Source organism: Medicago truncatula, chromosome 7 (genome assembly GCF_003473485.1).
Source record: "Medicago truncatula cultivar Jemalong A17 chromosome 7, MtrunA17r5.0-ANR, whole genome shotgun sequence".
In the NCBI taxonomy this organism is placed as follows: domain Eukaryota; kingdom Viridiplantae; phylum Streptophyta; class Magnoliopsida; order Fabales; family Fabaceae; genus Medicago; species Medicago truncatula.
In genome coordinates this window covers 49,143,324-49,160,288 of record NC_053048.1, presented here as the reverse complement: position 1 = coordinate 49,160,288, position 16,965 = coordinate 49,143,324, and the positions used below count along the sequence as shown (strand labels likewise).

General features: G+C 32.8%; 1 protein-coding gene across 1 annotated transcript; it reads left to right on the top strand.

Annotated features, from left to right (window-relative positions):
- Nucleotides 1–420: 420 nt before the first annotated feature.
- On the top strand, nucleotides 421–7,974 carry LOC11432962 (pleiotropic drug resistance protein 2). The gene is made up of 20 exons (XM_039827368.1): nucleotides 421–872; nucleotides 980–1,100; nucleotides 1,315–1,403; nucleotides 1,898–1,982; nucleotides 2,162–2,452; nucleotides 2,608–2,698; nucleotides 2,791–3,691; nucleotides 3,940–4,100; nucleotides 4,259–4,362; nucleotides 4,497–4,662; nucleotides 4,747–4,830; nucleotides 4,928–5,034; nucleotides 5,302–5,634; nucleotides 5,750–6,040; nucleotides 6,145–6,228; nucleotides 6,368–6,501; nucleotides 6,608–6,835; nucleotides 6,985–7,156; nucleotides 7,270–7,524; nucleotides 7,638–7,974. Exons 1-20 carry the CDS (start codon nucleotides 502–504, stop codon nucleotides 7,905–7,907), a joined length of 4,338 nt encoding a protein of 1,445 aa, XP_039683302.1. The 5' UTR covers nucleotides 421–501; the 3' UTR covers nucleotides 7,908–7,974.
- The last annotated feature ends 8,991 nt before the right edge of the window (nucleotides 7,975–16,965 follow it).

Here is a 16,965-nt window from a genome sequence, read left to right as displayed (position 1 = left end):
CTCACATGAAAAAAAGGGTTGTCCCACATAATTAAATCATTTTTATAATAGGGCATTGATGGAAAAAAGAATTGTCAATTTCCTACTTTCTTCCCTAAACCATTCATTCCAAACCACAGGCTTAGAGTTTCCTTGGTAGTAAGGATGATGATGATAAGTTTGTGTGACTTCTCTACGTACATTCAATATTAAAAATACATTTATATCTATCTTAGGTATAAAATGAAAAGGTAGTATATAATTTTGACTACTTTTTAGTCAAGCTTCCAATTCCCAAAGCACCGGTCAAACAGTTGTTGAATAAAAGGAATGCTCTTAATTTGACATAAAAGAAAACAACCCTCTATTTAGAAACAATGCTATATATATGACACATAAACATTACACATAACCATCACCTTCTCTCATTACAAACTTGAGTACATTACATACATAACTCTTGTTGTTCACCTGAACTTTAAAGTTACTTCATTTTATTAATTACAAGCGAATTGTTTTGGCATGGCATCAAGGTCATATTCATGGAATGTGTCCATGGGGCGAAGCAGGAGATATGGACAACACAGAAGTTGGCCTTCGATGAGTTTCAATCAAGTGTGGGAATCACATGTTTTCAACACAACGGGTGGAGATATTCAAGAGGAAAAGGAGGAGGAACTTATATGGGCTGCAATCGAACGTTTACCTACGTTCGATCGCATGAGAAAAGGGGTGTTAAATCTAATGCATGATGATGGAAAGATTGTGCAATGCCCAATTGATGTTACTGATCTAGGGGTGGAAGACAAGAAGATACTGCTTGAGAGTATGATAAAGTGTGTTGAGGATGACAATGAGAAATTTCTACGCGGTCTGCAAGATAGAGTTAACAGGTTTTTACCTATTCATGTTCTTTTTTTACTCAATTCATCCACTTAAAAAATATTAATCCACTTTGTTATATTTTTTACTGATCTGCCACATTTGGTGTACAATACAGGGTGGGGATTGAAATTCCAAAAATTGAAGTACGGTTCGAAAATGTATCGGTGGAGGGAAATGTGCATGTTGGTAATAGATCACTTCCTACCCTGCTAAATGCTACTCTTAATGCTTTTGAGGTACTTGTTTTTATTTCTCTAATATATCTTTTCATCAATAATTATTTTTTTCTTAATATAAAGCAAGAATGCTTTCAATATATATTGGTTTCAACTCATATTTTATATTTTGTTGATGAAATGAGTGCTGATGTTTATTTTTAAGCAAAGTATTGATGTTGTTTATGATAATTATTTCTAATACACATGGTATCATTTAAATTATTTATGACAGAATATTCTGGGATTGTTTCCCCTCGCACCATCCAAAAAGAAAATTGTCCGTATTCTTAAAGACGTTAGTGGAATCATCAAACCATCAAGGTATAATTATATCTCATGCGAATATTAGCAGAACACGTTATTTTCACTTCCATTGATAAATTATACGCAAAATTGTACATGCGGTCGTTTAATTTTAACGTTTATTTTGGATTGGCCCTTTATGCGTTATTTTTTTTTTAAAATGGACCTTTATTATACATTTTTATTTGCATTGTTAGCCTTTAAGTTATATTCTTGTTGTATTGTAGTCCTTTATGTTTTACTTTATGACTATGTGAACCACAAGTTTTGTTTTACAATTAGAGATGAACAACATTCAAGTGTCCATTTGGCTTATCAGTGTTTTAGATTCATAAGTTTTAATCATTATGCTAAATGAAAACATTGTTGTTGTGAACAATGAGTTAGGCCATGGCTCCTAGTGAACTACTTCCTTTAATTTGTTGCAACTTATCTCATTTTTCTTTAATAATTTTATTATCTGATTAATGATATTTTATACTAAATCTTTTTTAACATGGAATTACCTTCAGGATGACCCTACTTTTGGGTCCTCCGGGTTCAGGGAAAACAACATTGCTCAAGGCACTTGCAGAGACTCTTGATCGTGATTTAAGGGTTTGTCCGATGATTCTTCATATCTAATTTATTTACATTTTGGTTCCAATCAATTTACTCATAAAATTCTGGGAATTTTTTTTAAAATCACTTATAAAATACTAATTAATTTATTCTTACTCCGTATCATCATATTAATTTATATTATTTTTTCATGAAAAATTTATGTTTGTAAGCAGGTTAGTGGGAAAATTACTTATTGTGGGCATGAACTAAATGAATTTGTTGCTAGAAGAACATGTGCCTATATTGGTGAACATGACCTTCATTATGGAGAAATGACGGTGAGAGAGTCATTAGATTTTTCAGGACGCTGTTTAGGCGTTGGAACAAGGTATGAAATGTTGGAGGAACTTTTAAGAAGGGAGAAAGGAGCGGGAATTAAGCCAGACCCTCAGATTGATGCATTCATGAAGGCAACATCACTATCTGGCCAGGAAGCCAGTTTGATAACAGATTACGTTCTCAAGGTTTGTAAAGCATGTAGAAGACGTGTTTGGCATCTGACATGACACTGACATATTAGATGCTTGTATATCCGTAAAATAAAGTTTTGGTATCAATATTCCAGAAATTTATTTACATTCATTTCTAAATTCTAATCTTCAATTATATGCTTGTATAGTTGCTTGGACTGGATATTTGTGCTGACACTAAGGTTGGTGATGACATGAGAAGGGGTATCTCTGGTGGACAAAGAAAGCGAGTCACAACAGGTTAATTACTGTCTCTTATTAAAAGGATCAGAAGTAGAAAAAAAAATATTATAAGAATAAAAGCTAATTGCTATAGTTGTAAATATTTGTAGGGGAGATGCTGGTAGGACCAGCAAAAGTACTGTTCATGGATGAAATATCAACAGGATTAGATAGTTCAACCACTTTTCAAATAACCAAGTTCATGAAACAAATGGTTCACATATTAGATGTAACAATGGTGATTTCTCTTCTACAACCAGCACCAGAGACATTTGAACTCTTTGATGACATTATCCTACTTTCAGAAGGTCAAATTGTATACCAAGGACCACGCGAAAATGTGTTACAGTTTTTTGAAACCATCGGTTTCAAATGTCCTCCAAGAAAAGGAGTAGCTGATTTTTTACAAGAAGTAACATCCAAAAAAGACCAACAACAATATTGGTTTAGAAGAGATAAACCTTATAAATATGTTTCAGTTTCTGAATTTGTTGATTCCTTTGATTCATTTCACATTGGAGAGCAGCTTGTGACGGAGCTTATGGTTCGGTATGATAAGAGACAAACTCACCCAGCTGCATTAGTGAAAGAAAAGTTTGGAATATCAAAGTGGGAAATATTGAAGGCATGTATTTCAAGAGAATGGTTACTTATGAAACGTGAATATGCTGTTTTCATGTTCAGATTTACACAATTAGCAGTGGTGGCGATTTTGGTAGCTACTTTGTTTCTTAGGACTGACATGCCTTTTGGAAGCATTGAAGATGGACAAAAATACTTTGGAGCATTGTTTTTTACTCTAATGACTATGATGTTTAATGGGCATTGTGAACAAGCAATGATTGTTGACAAACTTCCTGTTTTTTACAAACAAAGGGATTTCATGTTCTTTCCTGCATGGGCCTTCGGTTTGCCTCAATGGCTTATAAGAATCCCAATTTCATTTATTGAACCAACCATTTGGGTTCTGCTTACATACTATACAATTGGATTTGCTCCATCACCTAGCAGGTAGTACTTCATTTTATCACGCGAAATCACTACTAAAAAAAGTTTAATTTCCGATAAATATTAGAGTCAGGAAAATTAATAATTTTGTCGCAAGGGTGGACACATTTTTAATTCAACATTTTTTTTTAGCAGTGTTGATTGTTGTGAGAAACCTAATAAAACTACTTTTTGATTTACTTTTTTGTAGGCTTTGATTGTGATAATAGTTTGTTCTTTAATTTATACTTATACTATTTTCCTTTGTGCAGATTTTTTCGACATTATCTGTTATGTGTTAGCGTTCACAATATGGCTGTTGCTCTATTCCGACTTGTTGGTGCAATTGGTAGAACACAAGTTGTTTCAAATATTCTAGCTGGTATGGCCTATCAAATTATATTTGTTCTTGGAGGATTTATCGTCTCTAGAGGTAAAATACATCATTTTAATTTCCATCATTTAGAGATCCTATAGTTTAAGGGAACTCTAAATTTTCTTAATATAGCATGTTAATTTTCTACCTTTTTGTTTTCATATCTTATGATTTTATCAAATTCTCACTTTCATATTATTTTGTTTTACATACAGATGATATTAAGCCATGGATGTTATGGGGATATTATGTTTCTCCTATGGCATATGGTCAGAATGCCATCGTAATAAATGAATTTTTAGATGAAAGATGGAGCAAGGCAAGAAAAAAAAATTCTCATTCTTGATTTTCACTATATATGTCAAATATTACAATACAGAGATAAGTTTTCAATAAGCCTAAATAGTTACCATAACTAGATATATATATATATATGTTTCACATATTTTGCAGCCAAATACAGATCCTAGAATTGATGCTACTACTGTTGGGCAAGTACTTCTTAAAGCTAGAGGATTTTATACACAAGACTATTACTTTTGGATATGCATTGGAGCATTGTTTGGGTTTTCTCTTCTTTTCAACCTTCTCTTCATTCTCGCATTAACTTATTTGAATCGTAAGTTTCCTTTTGGTTTTAAACATTTTAATTGAAATGAAATTCTGCACTGCTGAACATTTTTAACATCAAATCAAATTTCAGCTATAGGTGGTTCAAATGCATTCATCAAGGATGAAGGCGACGAGAATAATGAAAATTCAACCCTCATACAAATTACAAATAAAGGTTTTAGTACTTTGTTCTTGACTTTCCATTATTTATTTTTATGATGCTAAGTGTTTTTCATTGATATTTATAGTAATGCTTTCTATTAATTCTTCAGAAACTACCTGCTCTTTCAATCAAGAACAAAGAACGGGAATGGTTTTACCGTTTCGACCTCTTTCACTTGCATTCAATCATGTGAACTATTATGTTGACATGCCTGATGTAAGTCAATCAATTTATGTCCTTTTTCGTTACTAAGAAATATTGAATTCCTACAAATATGTTTACTTTCTTGGTATTTAATATTACTTTCATTCTCAGCTTTATCACATTATGCATAAGTTTTTCTCATACTTCTAAAATATATCAATAAGAAGGTGGACTATACTTCGAATGAAAACAACATTTAATATTTTGTGTCATGGAACTTTAGTAATAGTTGGTTTGTTTATTCGTCAAAGTAATGTATTTTATTGTTTATAATGTCAGGAAATGAAGAGTCAGGGAATCAATGAAGATAGACTTAAACTACTACATGATGTTAGTGGTGCTTTCAGACCAGGAATATTAACAGCACTTATGGGTGTCAGTGGTGCTGGAAAGACAACCCTCATGGATGTATTAGCCGGAAGAAAAACAGGTGGATATATTGAAGGAAGTATTAACATCTCTGGTTACCCAAAGAACCAAACAACATTTGCTCGAGTCAGTGGTTATTGTGAGCAAAATGATATTCATTCTCCCTATGTAACTGTCTATGAATCTTTACTATTTTCTGCATGGCTTCGCCTTCCTTCAGACGTTAACAAACAGAAAAGAAAGGTGAGTAAAGTTTGTGAATTAAAACTTTTTCATGTTGTATTAGGCAAGTTGCAATCTAGATTTATATTGATCGTTGTGAGTTATCAGCTAATTGTTGATGATGATGGTGATGCAGATGTTTGTTGAAGAAGTCATGGAATTAATTGAGCTTATACCAATCAGAGACGCACTTGTAGGCTTTCCAAGAGTGAATGGCTTATCAACAGAACAAAGGAAAAGGCTTACTATTGCTGTGGAATTGGTTGCTAACCCTTCAATCATCTTCATGGATGAACCAACATCAGGCCTTGATGCTAGAGCCGCTGCCATTGTGATGCGAACTGTGAGAAACACAGTAGACACAGGGAGAACTGTTGTGTGCACAATTCACCAACCAAGCATTGATATTTTTGAAGCTTTTGATGAGGCAAGTTAATTTGGAATTTGAAATCTTTACAATTCATGACTTATGAGTCTAATGTGCTATTTCATTATTTGATTATTTATTGAAATAAATTCATATTAATGCAGTTATTGTTGATGAAAAGGGGAGGACAAATTATCTATGCAGGACCTCTTGGTGAACAATCACATAAGCTCGTAAAATATTTTGAAGTGAGTATTGAAACTTTACTTTTCTCATTCATCACAAGAGTTATGGATATGTCAGCTTCATACTTTGAGCATTGTTATTGTTATTATAACTTACAAATTTAATGGTAAAAATTTCTTATATTATTATGTATGATTTTAGGCTATTGAGGGGGTTCCAAAAATTAAGGTTGGATATAATCCTGCCACATGGATGCTTGAGATCAGTAGTTCTTCAACTGAGGCCCAACTTAATGTAGATTTTGCAGAGATTTATGCCAATTCTACACTTTACCGGTGATTTTTTTTCTTTTGAGACTCTTGATATTACTATGGATGATTATTTGGCATAAAAAATCGTATAGTTGTATAACTAGGTTTTCTTAATTTTTACATTCTTCAGAAGGAATCAAGAGCTTATCCAAGAAATAAGTACTCCAACAGCAGGTTCCGAGGATTTATTCTTCCCAACAAAATATTCCCAACCATTTTTTATGCAATTCAAAGCTTGTTTCTGGAAACAATATTGGTCATACTGGAGAAATCCTCCATATAATTGCGCTCGGTTCATCTTCACAATATCCATTGGATTATTGTTCGGCCTAATCTTTTGGAATAAAGGCGAAACATTGTAAGTCATTTTACTTATCTATATATTTCTTCAACATTCTATAATCTTTCAATTTATAAGATGGTTTTGTTATAAAGTCTTATTAAAGCAATAACTAGTATCCTTATTGTATATGCATTGATGATTGTTACATATATTTTCATTGGTAGTCAAAAAGAACAAGATTTATCTAATCTTGTGGGAGCCATGTATTCTGTTGTAATGATCCTTGGAACCATTAATGTGATGGGAGTGCAACCAGTTGTTGCAATGGAACGAATTGTTTTATATCGTGAAAGTGCTGCAAGGATGTATTCTGAATTGGCTTATGCATTTGGTCAGGTACGATGAACTAACGTTTCAAATATTGTGCATATTTATGAGACAGATTTTGTTGACAGATATATCGAAAATATTACATAATCAAACTAAAATGTGCTTCAATGATTTTGCAGGTGGCAATAGAGATAATTTATAACTTAATCCAAACAGCCGTATACACTACTCTAATTTATTTCATGATGGGGTTTGCATGGAATGCAACAAAATTCTTATTTCTGTACTATTTTTTGTCGATGTGCTTAATCTTCCTCACCTTGTATGGGATGATGACGGTTGCTTTAACCCCAAGTTACCAACTTGCTTGCATTTTCGGTCCTGTCTTGATGAGTATCTGGAACTTGTTTTCTGGCTTTATCATTCCTAGGATGGTAAGTTAGTCAAATGATGTTTTTTTACTAGTAAATTAATTGATGCTTAGTATCAAGGTTCCTAATTAATTTACATTTTAAAACTAATACTTTCTCTAATATGTATGTTACAGAAAATCCCAATATGGTGGAGATGGTACTATTGGGCTTCTCCGAATGCTTGGGCAGTCTATGGCATAATCACCTCTCAACTAGGAGACAAAATTGCAGAAATTGAAATCCCAGGAGTTGGATACATGGGGCTTAAGGAATATCTCAAACAAACTTATGGTTTTGAATATCACTTCCTATCTGTGGTTGCTATTGCTCATGTGGGTTGGGTTCTTCTTTTCCTCTTTGTGTTTGCCTATGCCATGAAATTCTTAAACTTCCAAAAGAGATAGGTTGTGATCATCTTTTTATGAGAGGGTCTTTTGCTTATTGCCCCAGTTGTGTGTATAAAATAAAATAAAAACTTCATTCTATATATAATATATTTTTTCATCAACCTGATCTCATTCAATAATATTATCCAATTATTAAAATTTATGAGTTTTATGCGTTACATGTAGAAATATTGATTTAAACTTCATGAAATGAAAATTTTTTAAGCACAAATAAATAAAATATATTTAAGAAGTATGAAGCTACGTCAACCCAATACAATCAAACATCAGGATATGAAAGATGCCTAGAGCATACTAATTCAGCTTCAATAAAATAAAGAGTAATGATAATGACAACTTATAAAATCAAGTGTTAATTGGTTAAGAGAGAAAGAAAAAATTATTATAAAAATCTTATGAGTTGTTTTTAGTATAGTTTTATAAATTGTCTTATAAGTTGTTCAAATTAAGATGTTTAAATATCACTACTCTAAAATAAACCACCACCAGGCAACAACCAACATAGGTACTAAGAGATGTTTTGCTTTCCCTTGGCCATATACTCTCATTTTTGTACTACTTTGTTTCTCTTTTTACTTCATATATATTACCAAAATAAACTTGTTTAAATAATTCAGTCAGCTCTTATAAAAGCTTTAATTTTTTTTACATAAATAATATTTTTTACAAACTTTAATTTATTCTGATAAAAGCCTCAAGTACTCAAATTGACTACCCTCTAATTACATCCTGTACATGGTTAATGTATTTGTTTTCCTTGAGATAACTATGAGTGGTATTGAAGTATATATTACGTTGTTTGAATCAGCACTGAGATTATATCCAAGAGTGCTCACATGAAAAAATGATTCAAATAAAATATGTTTGCCTCTTTTTTATGAAAACCGTTTAAAAGATCAGAATGAAACTATAAGCCTTAACACAATCATCTTGTCCTCTTGAAAAATGTAAGGTCGGTGGAGTCAATGGCCACAGTATATTATTATATATCATGACAACTAAGACTAGACGATCAAACATATCTTTCTAAAACGTTGTTTACGTTATAAAATAAATTAAAAACACAAGATCAAATAAGAAGATGATTTTGTTTATAGCACACAAATGAGCAAGTGAATGATCAAAGAAATTAAGGATCATTAACCATATATTCACTAATAGGGGTTATAGGAAGGTGGAAGATTAAGGATGAGCATCCATTGATACTATGTTTATTATTCATAACACCCCTTGAGTGTCCATCAAGATATGCTTCACTAAAACCTTACTAAGAAAAAATCCAATTGAAAAAAATCTCAGTGAAGAAAAAAGAGTACAATATCTGATATCTTTGCCTCGTTAGAAACCTTATCAAGAAAAAATCTAGTGGGACAAAACCATGGTGAAGGGAAAAAGAGTGCAATATATATATCCCCCTCAACCAAACAATCATCTTTAGGACGATGAAGATCATTCTTTTGTATTATCTGTTCAAAAATTACGATTGAGGGTGCCTTTGTGAAAAAGATCTACAAAATTATCACATTAACAAATATGTTGACGGTTTATATCATCATTCTTCTTAAGATCACATCCTTTCAACTAAATAATGCATATGGTACCATATTCATAAATGATTATTTCATTCACTCTTCCAAAAGACAAACTACATGTTTCTTTTATGTATTCAATCGTAGACCTCAACCAAACACATTCTCGACTTTCTTTATACAGTGCTGAAAAAAAATTCTCTTCTCTCTCTCACAAAGAGCATGTTACACTTTTCCAATTCATCGTTTGCCTTTTTTTCCTTCCTTCTCATCCCACTAATTCTATGCACCTCAAATCAATACTTGCTCTTCTTTTCCGGTTCCTACAGATGAATCATCGTTGTTTATAGTGTGATGTTTTTTTTATATTTTTAATGTTAACCATGGTTTTTTTTACAAGCATTTTTTTTTAAGAACGTTAATCTAAGTTTAACATTTGAAATTTATTTTACAAAAGAAATTTTTTTGGCTACAAGGCTAAAACAAAGCAGAAAAAAACAAAACAGAAAAAGGAAAGAGGCTAGCGCCTCATAAAGAGGACTCCTAATTCATCTGTCCTAAGCAGAGGCAGCAGGTCCTCTGGAAGAGAAGAGTGGAGGGTCAATTCAACATCGCTCGATACTCCAAGTTTAGCCATAAAGTCTGCACACTGATTTCCCTCTCTGAGTGAGTGATTTTTTTACCAATTATTAATTGTGTTAATAAAACATAAATGTTGATTGAATGCGAAAATGAAAACCTAAATATTGTTATAATGATCATTGATCAAGAGTGGTAAGGAATATGATTATTGATAAGACTTAAATGTTGTTACTATAACCTTAGCATTGCCTATAGTAGGAGCAGCAATGGGCACTATCAATGGCACGTGAAAAAGAGTTGGAGCTTTTTATGGAGCTTACACAGGTGCACTTGCATGAGTTCGTGCATCTATAGAAGTTATACGTTTGGCGTTCCAAGGTCTTATTGAGGCTGATTTATTTGATGTAAGTATTAACTCGTCCTTCTATGAAAACTTATATATGGAAAGAGTAATTTTTGTATTTATTAAAAAAGAAAAATTCCTGACCAAAAAAAAAAAAAGAAAAATTAATTCCATAAAAATTATCAAATACTACCATCAAATATCATCAAATCATGATCAAATTTTTTTAGAAGGACAAACACCAACTCTTTTTGAAATTATATTGCGTTTAACGCAAGGTAATTTTTCTCTTCTCTCTACAAGACAATATCATACCCCACCCCACATGCATGCACACACACATTAATTTTCAAATCAATTTAAAATAATATTTTTTTATTAAATTTAAACAAGTATATTAATTCTCCGTGCTTGACATGGGTATCATAATTGTTAAAGGATAATCTCAAACTCCATGGAAATGCAAATCAAGCTTGCAATGTGCAAGGTGAAGAAGAAAAGGAAAAACTGAAACTGTGTATATTATTTCATATCAAAAATTGTTATTACAATTGAGTTACTCATATGTATATATAGAGTATTCTAATACACTAACTCAATTATGGTTACTTAACTCACAAGTAACTAACCAATAATTAACTGCTACAACTGTTATTTGTTAAGCTACTAATTAGTTACACAATGAAACTTGCTGCTCAAGCAATAGTAACCAACTTAATCTTCACTATCTTTAACATCCCCCCTCAAGCTGGAATAGATATCAATCATGCCAAGCTTGCTCTGAAGATTATTGAAAGGACCTGGATGCAATGATTTTGTTAGTGTATATCAGCAACTTGTTCCTTTAATGATACTGGCAGTAAATGAATGATGCCTTCTTGTACTTTGTATCTAACTACATGACAGTCCATCTCTATGTGTTTTGTTCTTTCATGAAACACAGGGTTTGCTGCTATGTGTAAAGCTGATTTGTTATCACAATAGAGAATTATGGGTGATGGATGAGATATGTGAAAATCCTTCAACAAGTAAAGAAGTCATTGTCCTTCACAAGTAGCTTGAGCAAGAGCTCTATGCTCAGCTTCTGATGAAGATCTTGAAACTACATATTGCTTTTTACTTTTCCAGCTTATAAGTGACTTGCCAAGAAAAAAACAGAAACCAGTTGTAGATATTATGGTGTCTTGACATGCTCCCCAGTCAGAGTCAGAAAAACCCTTCAGTGTTAGAGGTGAAGAGGAACTGAAGAATAATCCTTGGCCAGGGTTATTTTTAAGGAACTTGAGAACATGTAACCCTGCAAGCATATGCTCAGTGGTGGGAGCATCTAAAAACTGGCTCAATTTACTTACACTATAAGTTATTTCTGGTCTGGAGTGTGTCAAATATAGTAGTCTACCAATCAGTCTTCTATATGTGGTTGATTCATATAAAGGTTCTCCAGATGTTTTGTGTAGTTGAAGTTGTGGTTGCATAGGAGTGGGATAAGGCTTTGAGCTTAAGAGACCAGCATCTTGTATTAAATCTAGAGTATATTTTCTCTGACACAAAGTGATTCCAGTTTGTGATCTTGCAACTTCAAATCCTATAAAGTATTTAAGAGTTCCTAAATCTTTAATGCTGAATTTCTTGTCCAATAGGGTCTTAATTTGTTGAATTTCTATAGTATCAGTCCCTCCTAAGACCAAATCATCTACATACACCAGAATAACAATGAAACCATTAATAGATTTCTTAGTGAAAATAGAGTAATCAGCTTTGGATTGTGTTTATCTTGAAGAAACCAGGGTTTCAGTGAGTTTGGTGTTCCATTGTCTACTTGCCTGTTTTAATCCATAAAGGGATCTTTGCAGTTTACAAACTTGATTAGGAGCAAAGAGAGTAAAACCAGGAGGAGGCTGCATGTATACTTCTCCATTGAGATCACCATGAAAAAAGGCAGTATTGACATCAAGCTGGTAAATAGGCCAATTTTTAGAAGCAGCAATAGACAGAAGAACTCTAATAGTTGTCATCTTTACCACAGGACTGAATGTGTCCTTATAGTCAATACCTTATGTTTGTGTGAAACCTTTGGCAACAAGTCTGGCCTTATATCTCTCAATGGTGCCATTAGCATGAAGCTTAAGTTTGAAAATCCATTTACAATCAATGGCTTTCTTATGAGCAGGCAGTGAAGTTAATGTCCATGTATTGTTCTTGTTCAATGCCTCTAACTCCACTTTGACAGCATTTTTCCAATTTTCATCACACATTGCATCGTCATAGTGTGTAGGTTCAGGGTTAAAGGATAGAGATAAAGCAAAGTGTTTGTGTGCATAAGAGAGTTGTTGATAAGACAAGTATGAAGATATATGATACTTACAAGATTCAACATATGATGATGATGAAGCAGGAAGAGATGTAGGATGAATTGTATTGGTGAGTAAATTATAATGATATGCTTCTAGATATGCAGGTGGTTTGTGAAGTCTATAAGACTTTCTGATGATGGGGGTATTATGTATTGATGAATCATTATGTGATGAATGCATTGTGGAATTAGAAGAAGAATGAGAATGAGATGTAGTTGACTCAGATGAGTGCATATGATCAAATGAAGAAGATGAATGATTGGTGGGAATGCTTAAGAGTGGATGAGGATGTAGAAGGAATGTAGGGTGAATCATTTGATGTATGAGATGTGGATGAATGATATTGATTATGGTTATGATTATGATCAGGAATACTATCATCAAATAAAGACTGTGCAGAAATGAAATATGCAGGTTTAGAGATAGTTTCAGATGATACAGTTGATTGATAGGGGAAAATATGTTCAAAAAATATAACATCTCTAGAGATGAAAATTTCTTTATTAAGTAAGTCAAACAAAATATGACCTTTAACACCTTGCTTATACCCCAAGTAAACACATTTTCTTGACCTGAAATCCAATTTATGTCTATTAGCTTGAAGAGTAGAAGCAAAGCATAAGGAACCAAACACCTTGAGGGAACTAATATCAGGAAGACAATCATAGACAATTTGAAAAGGACATTTTTGAGATAAAAAAAGGTGTAGGTAATCTATTGATAATGTGAACAGCATGACCAATGGCATGAGCCCAGAAAGATTTTGGCAGATTTGCTTGGAATAAAAGAGATCTAGCAACACCAAGTATATGTTGGTGTTTCCTCTCCACTATGCCATTTTGTTGTGGAGTGCTGACACAAGAGGTTTGGTGTAATATGCATGTGGCATTGTAAAAATCTTTTAAGAGGAATTCCTGACCATTATCTGTTCTAATGGCTTTTATTTTTGAATTAAACTGATTTTGAACAAGATTGACAAAAGTTTGATGATAGAAGCAGTTTCAGACTTAAGTTTCATTAGGTAAACCCAAATAAATCTGTCTTTGTCATCAACAATGGTAAGAAAGTATTTAAAACCAAACATAGAAGTGATAGCTAGAGGGCCCCAAATATCCATATGAATTAAATCAAAAATTTTGCTAGATTTATGGGAACTTAAAGAGAAAGGAAACCTTTTTTGCTTAGCATAAAAACAAATATCACAAGGATTATAAGAACTATCAATTGAAACACAAGGAAAATTTTTCTTTATTTCAATCAACTTGTCATGTGAAGCATGACCAAAACGCATATGCCACAGATTACATTCTTTATTTAAAGTTATAGTTTTGACATTATTGATACAATGTAGTTTAGGTGTATGAACTATACTAACTAAGGGTGTCTTAAGCAGATACAATCCACCTTCCAACTCAGCTGCACCAATCATCTTCTGGGAAGGCTTGGCCTGTATCAAACACCTTGTATTATCAAAAAAGAATGTGCAGTGTATATTTTTTATTAGTTTAGGGTTAGACATCAGATTGAAAGAAAATTGTGGGAAATATAGAACATCAGTGAGATAAAAATCAGAAGTAAAAGTTATGGTGCCTACTAAATTTGTAGAAACAATTGAACCATTAGGTAATTTGATATTGATTGGTGCAACTCTCTTCATGCATTGAAATTTTTTTAAAGAGTGACAAACATGGTCCGTGGCTCCTGAATCAAGAATGAAAGCATCAGGTTTTGGTAGAAGAGGGATTGTGCATATAATACATGTGCGTGATGCAGGAGTAGTGGTGATGTGATTCAAACTATGAGATGGCAAAATGCCTGAATTTTGTAAAAGTGCTAACAAAGCTTTGTGTTGCTCAGAAGTAAGGGAGAATTTCTCAGCTGCAGACTCATTCTGATCATCTTCAAAATTTGCAGAATTCTGCTCTTCCTCATTTCCACTAACATTTGTGCGGTTGTTTATGGAGCTTTCTTGCTGATAGTGAGGAGGGAATCCATATTTCTTAAAACAAGTTTCCACTGTGTGATTGGATTTTCCACAGAAAGAACAAGCCATGATTCCTTTACCTCTACCATATGAAGAGATATGCCTCCTCTATCACCTCTACCACGAGAAGCATGCATATTACCTCTACCATATGAGGGATTCCCAGAAAAAGAATTGTTGGAGACATCTAAGAGCTTTGATTCATCTAATGGGACAACTACTTGTCTTTCTTGTTGAACAAGTAAGGAATAGACTTTACCAATACTAGGAAGAGGATCCATCAACATAATTTGGGACCTAACAGCTAAAAATTGTTCATTCAAACCCCTGAGAAAACGTATAACCTGATCAGAATCTTTATATTCACGCATCTTGGCAATAGCCTTGCAATCATCCACACAATTACTAGTGGGAATGGGTCTGAAATTATCTAGTTCTTGCCAAAGCTTCTTCATTTTAGTGTAATAAGAAGAGATAGAACTTTCACCTTATTTCAGGGTGTAAATTTCCTCTTGAAGATCTGAGATACGAAAGATGTCACCTTGATAAAACCTTTCTTTCAGTTCATTCCAGATTTCTAATGCAGTATCCATCCATAAGATGCTCTGAGAAATTTCAGGATCAACGTAATTGCTTAACCAAGACATTATCATCGACTTGCAGCGATCCCAAGCTATTGAATCATGATCATCATCACACGGTCTTGGAAGTGTACCATTGATGAAATGCAATTTATGCTTAGATCGTAAAGCAACTTGCATGGAACGAGACCAAGAATGGTAATTGTTGCCTGAAAGCAGAGGAGTAACCAGTACTGCATCGGGATTCTCGTTTGGATGCATGGAATATAGACTCAAAGTATCTGTTTGATAACCCTTGTTCTTGGGAACGGCGTAGCCGCCATGAAAGCTACCAGAAGAGCTTGCATCAGACATGGTGATTTAAGCGAAAAATGAAGAAACGTAACGAATTAATGGAGAAAATCATAAATGAAAGAACGCGTTAAAATCAAATTGATTTCTAACCGAAAAAGGAGAAAGAAGAAGAAGAAGACCCACAGAACAGGATCAAAACAAGAAATTGGTGGAAAATTGAGATGAAACGCAACAGAAGAAGAAGAGAAATGGAGTTGAGGTACAATATGCGACTGATACCATGTTAAAGGATAATCTCAAACTCCATGGAAATGTAAATCAAGCTTGCAATGTGCAAGGTGAAGAAGAAAAGGAAAAATTGAAACTGTGTATATTATTTCATATCAAAAACTGTTATTACAATTGAGTTACTCATGTGTATATATAGAGTATTCTAATACACTAACTCAACTATGGTTACTTAACTCACAAGTAACTAACCAATAACTAACTACTACAACTGTAATTTGTTAAGCTACTAATTAGTTTCACAATAAAACTTGATACTCAAGCAATAATAACCAACTTAATCTTCACTATCTTTCACAATAATAGTGATTTATATTTGGATACCTTTTTATATCAATAACTCAAATTGATTATGAAAATTGATTGTGTTTTTTTAATAGAAGCTCTCAAGTATTCCATTCATTCCAAAATAAGTGAATCATGTGATCATTTTACACATATTAAGGAAAATGTATAAGTGAAATAGAGAAAAAGATGATTTTAAGTGCTCTTGTTAAATATTGGTGTTTTCATAATTAACATAAGAGAAATGTTAACGGGTGTCCGAGACACTCTTCAAGCACCCAAAATGATACTCCCTCCCAAATTGTATGACGTTTTGGGCATTTCACACATATTAAGAAATGTAATTAATATTTGTGTGGAAAAGAGATATTATGAGCTATTTTACAAAATTGTCCTTAATAAATGATATGGGAAAAATAAATGAAAGAATTGAAAGAAGAAAAAGTAATAAATAGTTAAGGATATAATAGGAAAAGTAATATTAATGTTTCATTGGTATTGTAAAGTGACATATAATTTGAGACAAATTATTTTTGTAAAGGGACATACAATTTGGGATGGAGGGAGTAAGATTTTATGAAAGTGTATGCTTTATTGTATTGGAAATTGAAGTTAACAAGACATTTGACATAAATGCAAATCGAAAAGATGTTAATTAAATCATAGGGATGAAATTTGTATTATTATACTTCCTCCATTTCAAAATGAGTGTCGCTTTAGCCAATTGCACACAGATTAAGGAATGAAATCAAATAATCATTAGACATATCACTTTTACTAAACTGACCTTACTTTATTAGAAAAAGATACACTTA